The sequence below is a fragment of the Mobula hypostoma genome, chromosome 7 (assembly GCF_963921235.1).
Source record: "Mobula hypostoma chromosome 7, sMobHyp1.1, whole genome shotgun sequence".
Lineage (NCBI taxonomy): Eukaryota > Metazoa > Chordata > Chondrichthyes > Myliobatiformes > Myliobatidae > Mobula > Mobula hypostoma.
The window spans coordinates 173,706,544-173,724,184 of record NC_086103.1 but is presented as its reverse complement, the minus strand read 5'-3'; the positions used below and the strand labels follow the sequence as shown (position 1 = coordinate 173,724,184).

The 17,641-nt window shown below is 43.2% G+C and overlaps 1 protein-coding gene across 4 annotated transcripts in view; it reads right to left on the bottom strand.

Moving 5' to 3' along the window:
• LOC134349763 (glycogenin-1-like) overlaps positions 1 to 17,641 on the bottom strand; it is a 110,843-nt gene that overhangs the window by 24,851 nt on the left and 68,351 nt on the right. For 3 of the 4 annotated variants that reach the window (XM_063054602.1, XM_063054600.1, XM_063054599.1), the window contains exons 6-9: positions 11,510 to 11,726; positions 5,346 to 5,462; positions 4,540 to 4,629; positions 2,587 to 2,664 (exon numbers count right to left, since the gene is read on the bottom strand). In XM_063054602.1, coding sequence (XP_062910672.1) covers positions 2,587 to 2,664; positions 4,540 to 4,629; positions 5,346 to 5,462; positions 11,510 to 11,726 — 502 coding nt within the window. The remainder of the gene's footprint in view (positions 1 to 2,586; positions 2,665 to 4,539; positions 4,630 to 5,345; positions 5,463 to 11,509; positions 11,727 to 17,641) is intronic. The other variant, XM_063054601.1, reaches the window with a different exon arrangement.

The window sequence follows — 17,641 nt, the reverse complement described above, 5'->3', positions numbered from 1 at the left end:
TGTTGGCACAAGCGGCTGTGGAGGCCAAGTCATTGGGTGCATTTAAGGCAGAGATAGATAGGTTCTCGATTAGCAAAGGCATCAAAGGGTATGGGGAGAAGGCAGGGGAGTGGGGATGACTGGAAGAATTGGATTAGCCCATGATTGAAAGGCGGAGCAGACTCGATGGGCAGAATGGACTAATTCTGCTCCTATATCTTATGGTTTTATAGGGTGCAGAAGAGATTTAGCAGAATGCTGCCTGGATTAGAGAAGGTCTTATGGAGGAGAGATTAATGAGCTCGGGTTTTTTTGTTTGGAGCAAAGGGGGAAGATGGGTGAATTGATAAGATGTGCAGAAGATGCATAGATAGAATGCACCTTTACTCACGGTGGCAATAACTGATACAAGAGAACATAATTTAAGGTGATTTGAGGAGAGTATGGGGGACGTCAGAAGTAGTCTTTTTTTCCCAACACACAGAATGGTATGTACGTGGATGTGCACCAGGGGCAGAAGTTTAAGTATACACACAATAAATATGTGCAATCTGATAACAGTGTAAAGGGATCTGCATGTGCCAAAAGCGAGATGTTTGTCAAGGGTACACATACCACATTACAGGCAAGCCCTGCGTTACAGGGAGAAGTTACGTTCCTGTGTTGATTTAATTATCCTCCACCACACCCCCCCCACCCCCCATCCAGCACAAATTCTAGGACAGCAAATTTTATTCCTTGGCTCAAACTTTTTGGAAATGATTTATGAATCCTGCAAGGGCAGACTCCTTTTATCTAAGCTCTTAACTGTACCAAAAAGTAACAATACCATCTGTACTGTAGCTTGTACCAAAGGTCCAATTTATAGGTGGTTAATGAAGTCAAAATGATTAGCCAGCAACACAAGGTTTAAAAGCAACTTGTACAAAAAGGACATTAGTTTTAACCACTTAAATTCATAAAACACCCAGCAGAAAAACAAAGGCTTTTTTCGTAATCGTTTTTTAATCTCACAACATACAGCAGTGCAAAAGTCTTAGGCACATGTATATAGCTAAGGTGTCCAAAACTTCTGCACAGTACTGTATTTGTCAAAGTGGAGTGGAGAGTGAGTTTGTAAATCTGATGGGAGTAAAGGATGTTGGGAATGGCGAGAGTGGAGCGCTGTGGGAGGGGTGTGGGACAGGGGACAGGAGATAGACAAGGAGAGCCAGGGGTGGGGTGTGGTGCAGGTGCAGACACACCCAGGCCTGAGACACTAGGCAAAGTCATTTGATTCCAAACAATTGGTTTATTGATCATGTCAGAATTTCTTTCTGGTGCTTCCCACTCCTTCCCATCTCCCGGCACACTTCCCACTCTCAGTCCACAATAGAGATCCATATCAGAATCAGGTTTATCATCACTGACACGTCACAAAATTTGTTTTTTTTTTGTGGCCACATTACAGTGCAATTAATAAAATTACTACAAGACTACGCAAAGGTCTTAGGATAGATGTATAAACGCACTCTTGGGTGCTGTGACACTGCAGGTATTTACTGATCATCACTTTTAGAACACTTGATATACGAGCCGTAGCACAATTGCAAATGATAGAAAAAGGGAGGGCTATGTAGGAGGATCACGAACAAGAGAAAATCTGCAGCTGCTGGAAATCCAAGTAACACACAAAAAATGCTGGAGAAACGCAGGTCTGCTGAGTTCCTCCAGCATTTTTTTGTGCGTGGCTACGTTGGAGAAAAGGGTTAGATTGGTCTTAGATGAACTTAAAAGGTCGGCACAACATAGTGGGCTGCATTGTCCTTTAATGTTTTATGTTCATAGAACCTAGTGGTGTACTTACTCTTTATGATAGTGGAATATGACAAATAGCTAGCTGACCCCATCAAGAGTCAACTATGGTATTATGGCCAGCAGGTTTACTTTGTGTTTCTATTGAATTTGGGTGCATTGACCACTGTAGGAGCCATGCATCTGTCTTTTATCTGCACTGTATTCTGTGTTGTGTGTTTATTAAGGTAGCTAGTCACATTGGTGGGGGTGTGGTAAAGGCAAAGGGTTTAGCTATGTATTCTTAATTTGTTCTGGTTAGATTAGTGTTGGATATCATATCTTTTGTTTCCCGCTTAACTCCGTTTAAGTCTGTTTAGTATCGCTATTTTTAGTTTCATTGCTTTAAGATTATATGTTTTGCCAGTTGCTAATCAAGGACGGAATACATTTCTTTGACTTTCTGGGACATTATTCTTGGATTGATTAGAGGGCACATTATACAAATAACTCCCCATTCTTGGTTGCCAGCAGCGGCATTGGTTTATTCGAGTTCCCATAAAAGACAGATAAACATTTCCACCACATTGCCACAATCCGGCAAGTGATACCTTTTCCACCTCGGTGCCAAACGATTCTAACTACTATGGTTGGATTCAAACTGCTTTTAGCCTAAACTACTGATTACTGAACCAGTAACATAATTATCACAACACCAAGCATGCACTGTGTCTCCCCTATGCACTATAATTAGAACACTGATTTAGTTAAACCAAAAATCATCACATTCTCAACTTTTGTCTATTCAACAAATGCAGAGAAAAGCAGATATACCGGTTCTGAAAGGCCAGTCGACTCTGGAGGTTGAGGTGGCTGGACATGGGCAGATTGAACCTCGCTATCCATTTCCGGCTGTGAAAAAAAGAAAGAAAGGGATTATCAGCCCAATTGATCAAGGTGCTGCTGGCAATATACAGTGGCGTCTAGTGGACAATTCACAAAGCTACAAGAGTTAAACCTTCTGAACTGTAATTGCTGCAGTCTGCAGCCTGTAATTTCCCTTTGAGAAAGACTCACATCCTGGTTCACATTTTCGCAAACTATTTTGTCTATCAATCCATTTTGGAAACCCTTCTAGCAACAACACTTGACTCCAGTTCATGCAAAAACGAAACCTTGCAAAAATTTTGTGATGTAAATGACGGAGATGGGAGATGGAGGGACTGTCTGAGATGTCAAAGTGTTGGGATGGACAGTAGTTTTTGATGTGCTCTAGACTTCGGTCTCTGAGCGCATTGCTATTGCTTGCCTGATGGGTGGTGGGAGTTTATGCTTTGCTGCTACTTGTGCGTGGGAAGAGGGATGGGGGGGGGAAGGGACGTTGAGGTTCCAACATTTTCTGTCATTCATTTTTTTTGGGTGTTTCGTGGATGTCCGCCAAGAGTAAGGATTTCAGGTTGTATACTGTATACAATCTCTGATATTAAATTGAACCATAAAGTGGCATTAGGCATGCAGGCAACATTGCCTGTCCAATAGAGCTGACTGAGTTTTACCAGGGCCCAAGTCTGGGAATCAAAAGCAAACCTCCAAGGAACAAACTTGCTTCAATACAAATACAAATGTAAAGACCACATCTTTAACTACGTTCAAGAGATGTTGCAAATGCTGGAGAACTTGAACAACATACACAAAATGCTGAAGGAACTCAGCAGGTCAGGCAGCATCAGGTCCTGATGAAAGATCTTGGCCTGAAATATTGACTGCTTATTCCCCTCCATAAATGCTGCCTGATCTGCTGAGCTCCTCCAGCGCTTTGTGTGTTGATCATTAATTAGATAGATTTTATACAGGTGCAGCTCACACAGCCTCTGACAACCAAGTCCAGCTCCTGGCTTTCATGTGTGGCTTCACGACTAAGCCCAGTGGAACTGTTTCTACTGACAGGAGAAAGGGCAAAAGGCGGGCTACTGGCGCCTTAAAACAATTCACTTCGGATAGATGTGCCTTTTCAGTCATGGTTGGCAATTCACCTAGGAGAAGGAAGACTCTAATCTCAAACATTCACTGTCTTGTGGTTATACTCACTTATGGAGAAGGCTTTGGGAGTAAATCCTGAGAGAAAAATCCAGAGCTAGAGGCCCTAAAGCAGTCCCACATTGAGTTCAATGTTGACTGGCAACTCCTGTGATGCCGCTGATGCCAAACTGCATTGACCTCTGCCATTCCTTGGGTTCAACAGATGCATGGAGAGGGGGAGTTTGCTACATGGGCAGCAGCTTGCCCTCCATATCGTAGAGCAGTGGTCCCCAACCTCCGGGCCACGGACCGATACCAGGCCGCAAAGAATGCAGCGGTAGCCGGAAAGCACCCAGCACATCTTGAAGAAAAAAGCCGAAATGAACAAGCTAATTAATTAGGTACCACCCGGCACGTAATTGTCGGCCCAGATCAGAGGCGATTGCCGATTGCGTCACCTCTGATCTGGGCCAACATCGCGGCCCGGAGGTTGGGGACCACTGCCGTAGAGAGCACTGGCTTGTGCATCTAGACAGCCAGAACACAACATCCATGGTTGACTCTGACCAACGGAGGCCCTCACCCTCACTCACCCCAAAGCATACAATTTTTCTCCCAAGTTGGAATTTCCACTCAAAAAAGAACAAGGTATCCTTTATTCAGGATTCTACATTTCCAGACATCAGGAAGATTTTCCCAAATGAATAAGGGAAGAAACATGAATCCTACAATGCAGGGGTGCAAAATTGCAAAGCAACTGACACTTACCCCAGACTTTCGAGGCTCCAGAGGTGTCTTTTCATTCGTATCAGTCTCTTTTTGCCCTCTCGTGCTGACCTGCCACGTGCTTACTTGAGGCTAACAAAAATATCAGAGCAAAAGCATATTTCTATTTATTGTTTTATTTCAAGATACAACACAGTAAATGAGCAAGCACATTTTCAAAAAAAAAACGCAGCAAGCAGACCTGTAAAAGAACTTCAATGACCACCGCTTGTACTAACACTCCAAGGCTTGGCTACAAATCCCACTCCAGAGATATAGCTTATAATAAGAGGCCACTCGGTCCATCAAATTCATGCCACCTCCCAAGGCCAGCAGTTCTATTCCCATGCTCAGTATTTCCTTGCATTTCAACTCCACAACATCTCTTCTAAGGATGCATCTGGTACAAGAATGTTCCTTGTCAGAGATCACTGAAGTGTCTTGGATGCCCGCCCAACCAGGTTTCATCCCACGACTCTGTCCAGTTGTGCCCATTGGAACCTTCTTCCACATGTTCCAACACAGCATTCTCCACCCCAGATCCAGATCCATTCATCTATCACACGGACAGTGAAATGTGTCATTTACATGAACAACCAACACAATCTAAGGATGTTCCATTCATTTTGGTACCAAGATAGCACGTCCACAGTGCTCAGCAAAGTACAAGCAACAACAAAGCAACAAAAAATCCCAGCAAAATAAGCCATGCACACACACACACACACACACACACACACACACACACACACACACACACAGAGCCCCTCTCCCACCCTGCACCCACACACCCCGCTCAACTTTCCAACCTCCAGTCCTTCGCACCCAACTCTCAGATTTGCAGACACTGGGCTTCCATCCTCTGGACATGACAACCCAAGGGCTTCAACCCTCGACCTCCGGATTTGCAGACTTCGGTCTTTGACCTCCAGTATCAGAACCAAAATCAGGTTTATTATCACTGGTACGTGTCGTGAAATTTGTTAATTTAGCAGCAGCAGTTCAATGCAGTATACAATATAGAAGTAAAAATAAATAAAACAGTAATAAGTAAATTAAATACAGTATACGTATATTGAATAGATAAAAAAAATAGTGCAAAAAAAAGAAATAATGTACATTAAAAAGTGAGGTAGTGTTCAAGGGTTCATTGTCCATTTAGGAATCGGATGGCAGAGGGGAAGAAGCTGTTCGTGAATCACTGAGTGTGCGCCTTCAGGCTTCTGTACCTCCTACCTGATGGTAACAGTGAGAAAAGGGCATGTCCTGGGTGCTGGAGGTCCTTAATAATATGCGCTGCCTTTCTGAGACACCGCTCCCTAAAGATGTCCTGGGTACTTTGTAGGCTAGTACTCAAGATGGAGCTGATTAAATTTACAACCTTCTGCAGCTTCTTTCAGTCCTGTGCAGTAGCCCCTCCATACCAGACAGTGATGCAGCCTGTCAGAATGCTCTCCACGGTACATCTATAGAAGTTTATGAGTGTATTTGTTAATATACCAAATCTCTTCAAACTCCTAATGAAGTATAGTCGCTGCCTTGCCTTCTTTATAACTACATCGATATGTTGGGATCAGGTTAGGTCCTCAGAGATCTTGACACCCAGGGACTTGAAACTGCTCACTCTCTCCACTTCTGATCCCTCTATGAGGATTGGTATATGTTCCTTCGTCTTATCCTTCCTGAAGTCCACAATCAGCTCTTTCGTCTTACTGATGCAAGTCGACCCACGGACCCACCAACCATGCCAGTCACTGCCCCTCATAACTTCTGCCTGCATGGACCCCTGACCCCAAGACCAAGTCCAAGTCAGAGCCAACCCAAAATGTTCCACCTGATCTGCAGGAATGGTGGGAGCTCACCCTTGCCCAGAGACAACTTCACCCTAAATTACTCCTGCATTGCAGTCCCAACATGAGGTAATAAGACCATATTACAAAGAAGAATTTGGCCATACAGCCCGTCAAGTCTCCTCCACTGTTTCATCATGGCTGACATATTATGCCTCTTGACCCCATTCTCCTGCCTTCTCCCCATAATCTTTACTAATCAAGAAAACCATCAACCTCTGATTTAAATATACTGTTTATGGCAATGAATTCCTGAGATCCACCACTCCCTGGCCAAGAAATTCCTCATCTCTGTTCTAAAGAGACATCTTTCTATACTGAAGCAGTTCCCTCTGGTCATAGATTCCCACTATAGGAAACATCATCTCCCCAACCACTCCATCTCAGCTTTTCAATATTCAATAGGTTTCAACCTCATTCTTCTAAATTCCAGTGAGTACAGGCCCAGAGCCATCAAATGCTCCTCGTGTATTAATCCTTTCATTTCCAGTATCATTCTCTTGAATCTCCTCTGGACCCTCTCCAATGCCAGCACATCCTTTTATTAGAGAAGGGACGCAAAGCTACTCACAATATTCCAATTGTGGTTTGAGCATAGCTACTCTACACATCTCCAACTGCAACCTGAATTCATTCATAAACTTCCTAGCAATGGAAACTTGGAGTAGGAGCAGTGATTGGACACGCAGGCACTCAGACCCTCAGACCGCATGTATTTGTGTTTTGACTGTTAAATCTAAAACTTAACAAGGTGAAGTACAGGAAAATTAAACATACATTTGAGTGTTTGTGTGGCTAAAAGAGGTTAGAATCCGATGACAAAGAACAGGAACCACAGCACATCTCCTAGGAATCATGAGACACCGGAGGTTTAAAACACCACCCATTGGCCCCAGGCCGGGTTGCGGGGGTGGGGGGGGGGTGCAGAAGGTCCCTCTCACCAGGCTAGTTGCTCTTTCGTGCAAGAGGTCAGCAGCTGGTCTCCCAGCCCACCTAAACTCCAGCTCCCAGCTCCACTAACCTTGGCAGGTTTAGTTCCCTTCTGCCTCGAAAACAACCCTGTAAATAACCACTGCTGAACCCAAAAATTGTAGGGCGCTGAGAAACTTGGACATTCTGGAATGCCGGTACTAAACCAACAGATTTCCCAAACCATCAAATTTTATTTTTACCCCAATATATTGTTTAAATGTACTTTTTTTTTTAAACAAAAACACTCAATGTTTTAATGGAAAAATTTAAACAGGAAATTTAAAAGGCATATAAAATGGCAATGTCATGATAGTCATGGGGGATTTCACTATGAAGGTAGATCAGGAAAATCAGGCTGGTGCTGGATCCCAAGAGGGGGGATTTGTAGAATGCCTACAAAATAGCTTTTTAGAGAAACTTGTGGTTGAGCTCACTAGAGGAGAGGAAATTCTGCATTAGGTGTTGTGTAATAAACCAGATTTGATTAGGGAGCTCAAGGTAAAGGAACCTAAAGGAGGCTGTGATCATGATCCAATTCACCCCGCAATTTGAGAGGGAGAAGATAAAGTCAAATGTATCCATATTGCAGTGGAGCCAAGGAGTTTGTAGAAGCATGAGAGAGGAGCTGGCCAAGGTTGATTAGAAGGGGACCCTAGCAGGGTGAGAGCAGAACAGCAATGCCTGCAGTTTCTGGGGGCAAATCGGAAGGCACAGGATAGATACATCCCAAAGATAAAGTAACATTCTAAAGCGGGGGATGAAGCAACTGTGGGTGACAAGGGAAGTCAAAGACAACTTAAAAGCAAAAGAGAAGACATATAATATAGGAAATATTAGTTGGAAGTTAGAGGATGGAAAGCTTTTAAAAACCAATAAAAGGCAACTTTAAAAAAACAAGGAGAGAAAAAAATCAAATATGAAGGTAAGCTAACTAAAAAATATCAAAGGGGATACTAATTTTTTTTTCAGATGTATAGAGTAAAAGAAAGGCAAGAGTGGATATTGGACCATGCTGGAGAGGTAGTAATGGAGGACAAAGAAATTGCAGATGAACTTAAGTATTTTGAGTCATTCTTCACTGTGAAGACATTAGCAATATGCCAGAAATTTGAGAGTGTCAGGGGCAGAAATGAGTGTAGTTCCTATTACCAAGAAGAAGGTGTTTGGGAAGCTGAAAGGTCTGAAGGTAGATAACATTCCACTCTTCAAGAAGGGCAAGATAGGCTGACTTCAGTGGTGGGAAGATGTTGGAGTCCATTATTAAGGATGAGATTTCAGGGTACTTGGAGGCTCATCATAAAACAGACCAAAGGAAGCAGTTTCCTGAAGGGAAAATCTTGCCTGACAAATCTGTTGGAGTTCTTTGAGGAAATAACAAGCAGGATAGACAAAGGAGAATCAGTGGAAGTTTTAATGGATTTTCAAAAGGCCAATGTTAAGGAGCCACATATGAGGCTGCTTAACAAGAGCCGATGGCATTACAGGAAAGATACGAGCATGGATAGAAGATTGGCTGATTGATAGGAGGCAAAGATTCCAAATAAGGGGGGCCTATTCTGATTGACTGCCGGTGACAAGTGATATTCCGCAGGGCTCCGTACTGAGACCGCTTCTTTTCATGTTATATGTGAACGATTAGGATGACGGAATTAATACTTCGTGAGCAAATTTGGTGGAAGGGCAGGTAGTATTGAGGAAGCAGAGAAGCAGCAGGACTTGGACAGATTGGGAGAATGGGCAAAGAAGTGGGAGCTGGAATATAGAGCAGGCAAGTGTATGGTCATGCATGTTGACAGAAGGAACAAAAGCTCAGACTATTTTCTAAAGGGGGAGAAAATTCAAAAATCAAGAGTGCAAAAGGACTTGGGAGTCCTTGTGCAGGATTCCCTGAAGGTTAATTTGCAGGTTGAATCATTGGTAAGGAAGGTAAATGCAACATTAACATTCATCTGAAGAGGACTAGGATACAAGAGCAATGCAATGCTGAGGCAATGATCAGACCACACTTGGAGTATTGTAAGCAATTTTGGGCTCCTTATCTAAGAAGAGATGTGCTGGCATTGGAGTGGGTGCAGAGGAGGTTAATGAGAATGAAAAACATGATACAAGTCATACCATTGCTTAGCAGTCTGTCTCCTGCCTCCTACCTCCTAAGCAATTTCAATGGAATAAATTCCCAACCACAATGCACTGACACTATGAAATGGCACTGCCAATCAGAATGAGCTTCTGAGCAAGAACTGGATGACACAGCAGCATGGCAGTTAGTCTAACGATATTACAGCACCAACATCCAGAGTTCAAATCCCACCGCTTTCTGCAAGGAGTCTGTACACTATCCCTGTGATCATATGCGTTCCCTCCAGGTGCTTCAGTTTCCTCCCATATTCCAAAAAACGTATGGGTTCAAAGTTCAACATAAAATTTATTATCAGAGTACATACATGTTACTACATACAAACCTGAGATTCTTTTTCCTGTGGGGAAACTCGGCACATCAATGGAATAGTAACCAAACAGGATCAATGAAAGAGCATAGCAGACAACAAACTGTGCAAATGCAAATATAATTGATTAGCAATAAATAAAAAGAGCATAAATAAAGAGTCCTTAAAGTGAGATCTTTGGCTGTGGGAACAGCTCAATAGATGAGTGTAGTTACCCTCTTTTTTTCAAGGCCTGATGGTTGAGGGGTATTAACTGTTCTTGAACTTGGTGGTGCAAATGCTGAGGCTTGTTTCTTCCACCTGGTGGCAGCAGTGAGAAAAGAGCACGGCCTGGGTGGTGAGGATCCCAGATGATGGATGCTGCTTTTCTACAACAGCGTTTCATGTCTATGTGCTCTATGTTTGGGAGGGGTTAGTAGGTTAATTGGTTGCATGGGTGTAATTGGACTGCACTGGCTCAAGAGGCCAGAAGGGCCTATGCTTTATCTCTAATAAAAAAAATTATCAACTTTAACAAAAGCATTGTGACTGAACAAATACACATGCCAAGAACACATTCAAAATACAGATCTGGGAAAAGCCTATTGAATAGAGCACTACAGTACAGAAACAGTCCTTCTGGCCCATCTACTCAATGCTAGCCAAGTCCCCCTCTACCTACACCCAGAACATAGCCCTTCTAACTCCCCTATCCACTTACTTACCAAACGTCTCTTCAATGTTACAACCAAATCTGCAACTACTACTTCCGCTGGCAGCTCATTCCACACCAACATCACCCTCGACTGAAGATGTTCCCCTTCAGGTGCCCCTTAAATATTTCACCTTCCAGACTAAACCTACAACTTCTGCTTCCGGTCTGACCCATCTCGGGGCATATGCATTCAGGCTCTGCTTCCCCCCCCCGCCCCCATTCTAAACCCTTATTATTCTGTACACCTTTATAAGGTTTCCCTTCCTTCTCCTACACTCCAGGAAATAAAGTTCTAGCTTATTCAAGCTTTCCCTACAGCTCAATTCCCAGCAAAACTCCTGAAAATTTTGTCTGTACTGTTTCAATCTTATAGACATCTTTCCTGTAGGAAGGTGACCAGAACTGTACACAGTACTCCAAATTCAACCTCACCGATGTCTTGTACAACTTTGGCATTAACATCCAAACTCCTATACTCAATACCCAGATTTATGAAGGCGAATGTGCTAAAAGCCCTCTTTCAACCCTATCCATGTCAGAGATCATCCATCATCAGAGATCCCCACCAACCAGGCCATGCTCTCTTCTCACTGCTGCCATGAAGTAGAAGGAACAAGAGCTTCAGGACTCGCACCAGCAGGTTCAAGAACAATTACTCCCCCTCAACCATCAAGCTCTTGAACAACAGAGGATAACAACCCTCACTTGGCCGTCCATTGAGATGTTCCCACAACCAATGATATCACTTTAAGGACTCTTTATCTCATGTTCTTGTCATTTATTTACCATGTCCCCTGCACTCTACTTGATCTTTCATTGATTCCATTATAGTTACTATTCTATAGATTTGCTGAGTTTGCCCACAAGAATATCAATCTCAGGGATGTATATGGTGACATACATGTACTTAAAGTAAATTCTATTATCAGAGCTTTGAAAATCTCTGAAAGGCAAAGCCCTTAATTTGGATTTGGAATTTACCAAGGTGGCAAATAGTTTTTCCAGCTTACCAATTTCTGAGTTTCCCTTTTCTCTCCATTCTCCTGCGTCAATAGGGGCAAAATGGAAGTGGTATAAATGTCCCACCACATGTTCAAGAAGTTTATAAACATGGAGTCTGTGGGCGACATATTCTCCTGTACAACACTCCTCGTCTCCCCACTGTACACGTGATGCCAAGGTTTCGTCGGTCCCAAAAAGTGAACCACTTTTACAGATGTACCAAACCTAAAGGCAGTTGAGGAAACAAGAAGATTAAAAGTATCTTACATTTACATAAAGCAACACAGGAGATCATGATGGACTCTAAATGATCAGAATTATGTATGTCATATAGAACACAGCTCGTTGACAAGGTGCTAATATTTAATTCAGTGGCACAGCTAATAGAGTCTGCGTCTCTCACTGCCAGAGAGCAGGCTTCAATTTTGATCTCAGATGCTAATAATGCAGCCTCCTCTACATTGGAGAGACCCGCTGTAAGTTGGGGGACTGCTTCGTCAAGTACCTCTGCTCCATCCAAAACACGTAGAACTTCCCAGTGGCCAAACATTCTAATTTCCATTCCCTTTCTGACATGTGGGTCCATGGCCCCCTCAGGATGGAGGGGCAACACCTTATATTACATGTGGGTAGCTTCCAACCTGATGGCATAAATATCGATTTCTCCTTCCAGTTAAATAAAAGTTTCCCTCCCCCACCCATCTTCTTCTATTCCCCATTCTGGCCTCTTACCGCTTCTCACCTGTCTATCACTTCCCCCTGGGTCCCCTTCTCATTCCCTTTCTCCTATTGGTCTACCCTGCTCTTCTATCAGATTCCTTCCTTTCCAGCACTTTATCTTTCCCACCCACCCACTTGGCTTCACCTATCACCTTCTAGCCATTCTTTGTCCCCTTCCCCCACCTTTTTATTTTGGCATCTTTCCCCTTCCTTTCCAGTCCTGATAAAAAGGTCTCTACCCAAAATGTCGATTGTTTATTCATTTCCCTAGATGCTGCCTGACTCGTTATGTTCTCCAGAATTTTGTGTGTGTTGCTTTGGATTTCCAGTACAGTATCTGCAGAATTTCTCATGCTAACAATATGGAGTTTGTACATTCTCTCTGTGACTGCAAATATTTCTTCCCAGTGCTTCCAGCTTCCTCCCACATCCCAATGACACGTGGTTTGGTAGGTTAATTGGCCTAGTAGTGTGCAGGTGAATGGTGAACTTTGGGGAGAGTCATTGAGAACATGGGAAGATAAAAATTAGAATTAGCTTAGGATTGGGGCAAATGTGACAGGCAGCTCTGATTCAATGGACCAATGGACCCATTTCATTCTGTTCCTCTCTGTCACGAAGCGCTGTTCAGATGTCAATGCTTCACCCCGAATAGGAGGCCATAAGGGTACAGGCGTTTTTCCAAATATTTGTTCAAGTGGATATTGCTGTCAAGGAATTACACCAACCCCAATGATCTCTGATGAAACATTACAGAACTGTACCGGCCCTTCAGCCGACAATGCTGTGCTGACCTTTTAATCCACTCTAAGATCAATCTAACCACTCCCTCCTGCATCACCCCCCATTTTTCTTTACCATCCATGTGCCCATCTAACAGCTTCTTAAACACCCCTGGCAGGGTGTTCCACACACCAACCGTCCCTGGGTAAAGATCTTACCTCTGACATCCCCCCCATACTTCTCTCCAATCTCCCTAAAACCATGTCACATTGACCTGAAGAGACAGTTAAGAGTCAACCACTTTGATAGGTCTGGAGTCAGATATGGACCAGACCAGGCAAGGATGGCAGATGACCTTTCATAAAGAGTAATGAAATCATGTATTTTACAACAATATGGTAGTACCACAGATATTAGTGAGGCCAGGTTTTTTGTCTTTTTACTATTTAACTATTTACTATTACTATTTTCTACTACTATTCTATTACTATTTATTATTTCTATGACTATTACTATTTACTAATAGTAATATTACTGTTACTATTTCTATTACTATGTATTATTTATGGTGCAACTGTAACAAAAACCAATTTCCCCCAGGATCAATAAAGTATGACTATGACTTTTTTAATTCCAGGCTTGTTCAATTAATTGAGACTGTACGACCCCAAGACATTGGAGCAGAAATTGAATTGAAGTTCCCCAGTTGCTGTGATCAGATTTAAATATGTATCTCTGGTTCAGAGTCTACATTCATTGACCCACTCTGAATGTTTTATTACTCAAAGTAATTGAGTAATTGAGCAATTAATGCCCAACATGCTAGACCTAACGAGGGCAGTGACAGTTTACATCTACAGTGTCCATTGTTGCAGAACCACAAGGAAAGGAATGGAAAGGATGCAAATGGTTTGTCGGTCTGTTTAACAAGCTCAAGTTTATTGTCATTCAGATAAAACAATGTTCCTCCAGACCAAGGTGCACAACACAGTACATGATTTGGAAAAGGAAAAAAAGGTGGAGGCGTGTGTTTCACGATAAACTCTCGGTGATGCTCCAATGAGGCAGTTTTGTCAAACTCACATTGCCCCGACCCTGAACACCTAACAGTCAAACGCCATCCATTCTATTTAGCAAGGGAGTTCTCATCCGTAATCCTCACTGGAGTTTGCATACCACCAGCAGCTGACTATAAAACAAGTGCTTGAGATATTGCACGATGCCGTCTCCAAACAAGAAGCTGTCCATCCTGACGCATTTTCACATCATGGTTGTTGATTTCAATCAGGCTTGTCTGAAGAAATCCCTGCCCAATCACAATCAGCATATAACCTGGAGCACCAAAGGACCCAACACCCTGGAGCAATGCCACAGTATGTTAAAATAAGGAATGCCTACAGTTCCATGCCTAGACTGCATTTCAAGTTATCTGATCACTTGGCTATCCTTCTCCAACCTGCATACAGGCAGATTGCTGAAGAACAAGGCTCCAGAGATTGGGACAAATAAGAGGTGGTCGCAGGAGGCAGAGAAGTGGCTACGACATTAGTCAAGTCGATGGACTAGGCCATGTACAAGAACTTAGAGGATCTTAATAAATATACCATGGTTGTCACAGACTTCATAAAAATAAGTGTAGATGAGAGTGTCCCCACAAAATCATTCAGGGTCTTTCCCAAACAGAAGCCTGGATGAACCTTGAGATCCATAATCTGCTGAGGGCTAGGTCAGGGGTATTCAAGTCTGATGACCAAAAAAATTCTATGAGGGTCAGGTAGGATCTCTGGAAACCTAACTCACAGGCAAAATGACGATTCCGGACTAAACGAATCGATGAAGGATGCTCAACAGTTCAGGCAGGGCTTCAATGCTATCGTCTTTTATAAAGTAAAATCAAGCGACACAGGTGACAAAAGGGCTTCGCTTTCAGATGAGCTCAATGCCTTCTATGCTTGATTTGGCCATAAGAACACGGACGAAACATCATGAACTTCCACGGCCCCCGGCGACCCTCTGATTTCAGCATCTGAGGCCGACGTGTGAGCAGCCTTCAAGACAACACATCCATGAAAATCATCCAGTCCAGTTGGGGTACGTGCCCAAGTACTAAAGACCTATGCTGATCCACTCGTTGGAGTGATCACTGGGATCTTTAACCTCTCACTTTGGCCACCTGAGGTACCCAACTGCTTCAAACAGGCTTCTATTATACTGATGACAAAGAAAACAGTTTGCCTCAATGGTTATCATCCAGTAGCACTTACGTACACTGTGATGAAGTGTTTTGAGAGGTTGGTGATGAAACATCATCTACTGCCTGAGAGGCAACTTAGATCTGCTCCAATTTGCCTAATGCGGCAATAGGTCCACGGCAGGTGACATCTCTTTGCTGTCCAGATGTTCCAGGGTTGAGTAAAGAGATGCATACATCAGGATGCTCTATATTGACAACAGCTCAGCATTCAGTGTCATCACCTGTTCAATACTAATCCATAAGTGCAATTGGACCCTCAATTTCCTCACCTGCAAACAAATTCCAGTCAGTTTAGATTGGCAACATGGCCTCCACAATCTAGATTGGCACTGGCGCACCACAAGGCTGTGTGTTTAGCCCCCTGCTGTATTCCCTTTACACTTACGACTGTGTGGCTAAGCACAGCTTCAATCCCATATTCAACTTTGTGACAACACTACTGTGTTAGGCTAAATCAAAGATAGCAACGAATCAACAAAAAGAAGGCAGATTGAAAGTCTGTCTGAGTGGTGTCACAACAACCACCTCTCACTCAATGTCAGCAAGACTAAGGAGCTGATTATTGAATTCAGGAGGAGGAAACTAGAGGTCCATGAGCCAGTCATCAGAGGATCAGAGGTGGAAAGAGTCAGCAACTTTAAATTCCTCAGTGCTATCACTTCAGTGGAGCTGTCCTGGGCCTAGCATGCAGGTGCAATTACGAAGGAAGCACAGCAGTTCCTCTACTTCCTTAGGAGTCTGCAAAGATTTGACATGACATCTTCAATGTTGACAAACTTCTGCAGATGGGTGGAGGAGAGTATATTCACTGGCTGCATCACAGACTGGTATGGAAACGTTACACTGCTCTCGAATGGCAAATCCTACAAAAAGGATACAGCTCAGTCCATCATGGGTCCCCACCATTGAGCACATCTACATGGAACGCTATTGCAGGAAAGCAGCATCCATCATCAGGGACCCCCACCTCCCAGGTCAAGCTCTCTTCTTACTGCCCTCATCAGGAAGAACGTACAGAGGCCTCAAGACTCACGCTACGAGGTTCAGGAACAACTACTACCCCTCAGCCATCGGGCTCTTGAACGAAAAGGGATAACCTCACTCAACTTCACTTGCTCCATCATTGAGATGCTCCCACAACCTACAAACTCACTTTCAAGGACTCTTCATCTCATATTCTCAATATTTATTGCATATTTACTTATTTATTATCATTTATTTTTGTATTTGCACAGTTTGTCATCTTTTGCATACTAGATGAATGCCCAAGTTGGTGAAATCTTTCACTGACTCTATTATGGTTATTATCCTAGTATGGATTTATTGGGTATGCCTGCAAGAAAATAAATCACAGGGTTATATTTGCTGACATATATACTTTAATAAATTTACTTTGAACTTTGAAGTAATATTACCACAAATAAATGCACACTATTATTTACTAATTTATGTCACAAGTTAAAAAGTAAACAGTAAAACGTGACTGGCGCTACATACGTGGCGAGACCTGGGTGATGGCAGGGAGTTCAGTGGTCTCATGGCCTGGGGGAAGAAACTGTTTCCCTTCTGAACAGTCTATGCCTAATGCTAATGCCTCCCGCCTGATGGTAGGGGGTCAAGGAGATTGAGGGACAAAAGAGTCCAACAATGTTGCCGAGGGAGATATGTCTAACAAAGACAAGAAATTCTACAGATGCTGGAAATCCAAAGCAAAACACACAAAATGCTGAAGGAACTGAGGTCAGGCAGCATCTACGGAAAAGAGTAAACAGTCGACATTTCGGGCTGAGACCCTTCAATTATGCCAAACAAAGGATTTTGTTAATACTTTATTCTAACGGAGTAACCCTACCATGAGTGATAGCACTTTGTAGCATTCTTCATCGCAGCCCTGAATCCAGTAGGACTTATTGAGTTCCTCCAGCATTTTGTGGGTGCTGAAGAAGTTTAAAGAAGATTTGGGACAAAGAATTTGTTTTATTACAGAGAGCAGTGAGTGCCTGAAGAGTACAGCCAGGGCTGATGGTGGAGGAAGATAAACACGACGATTGTATCTATGATTGTAAGAGGCATTCAGGCAAACTGATGAATATGCAGGAAGAGAGGGATATTGGTGATAAGGAGACAGAGGATTAGTTTGTCAACATGCTTGGTGCAGACATCATGGCCCACAGAGACTGTTCCTGTGCTGTTCTATGCTCCATAACCAAGTCAGCATACTTCACACTAGAGTACATAAGAATCTGCACCATCAGGCTAGCACGAATGTTTGCAACTACAAAAATACTCAGTGGCCATTTTATGAGGTACACCTGCATATTAACACAAATATTTAACCGGCCAATCATGTGGGTGGTGGGGTGGAGATACGTCTCTACCAAAGGAGGCGTAAGGCACTCCTTCATTTCACAGGTCACCCTTGGGCAAGGTGGAGCACCTGCTT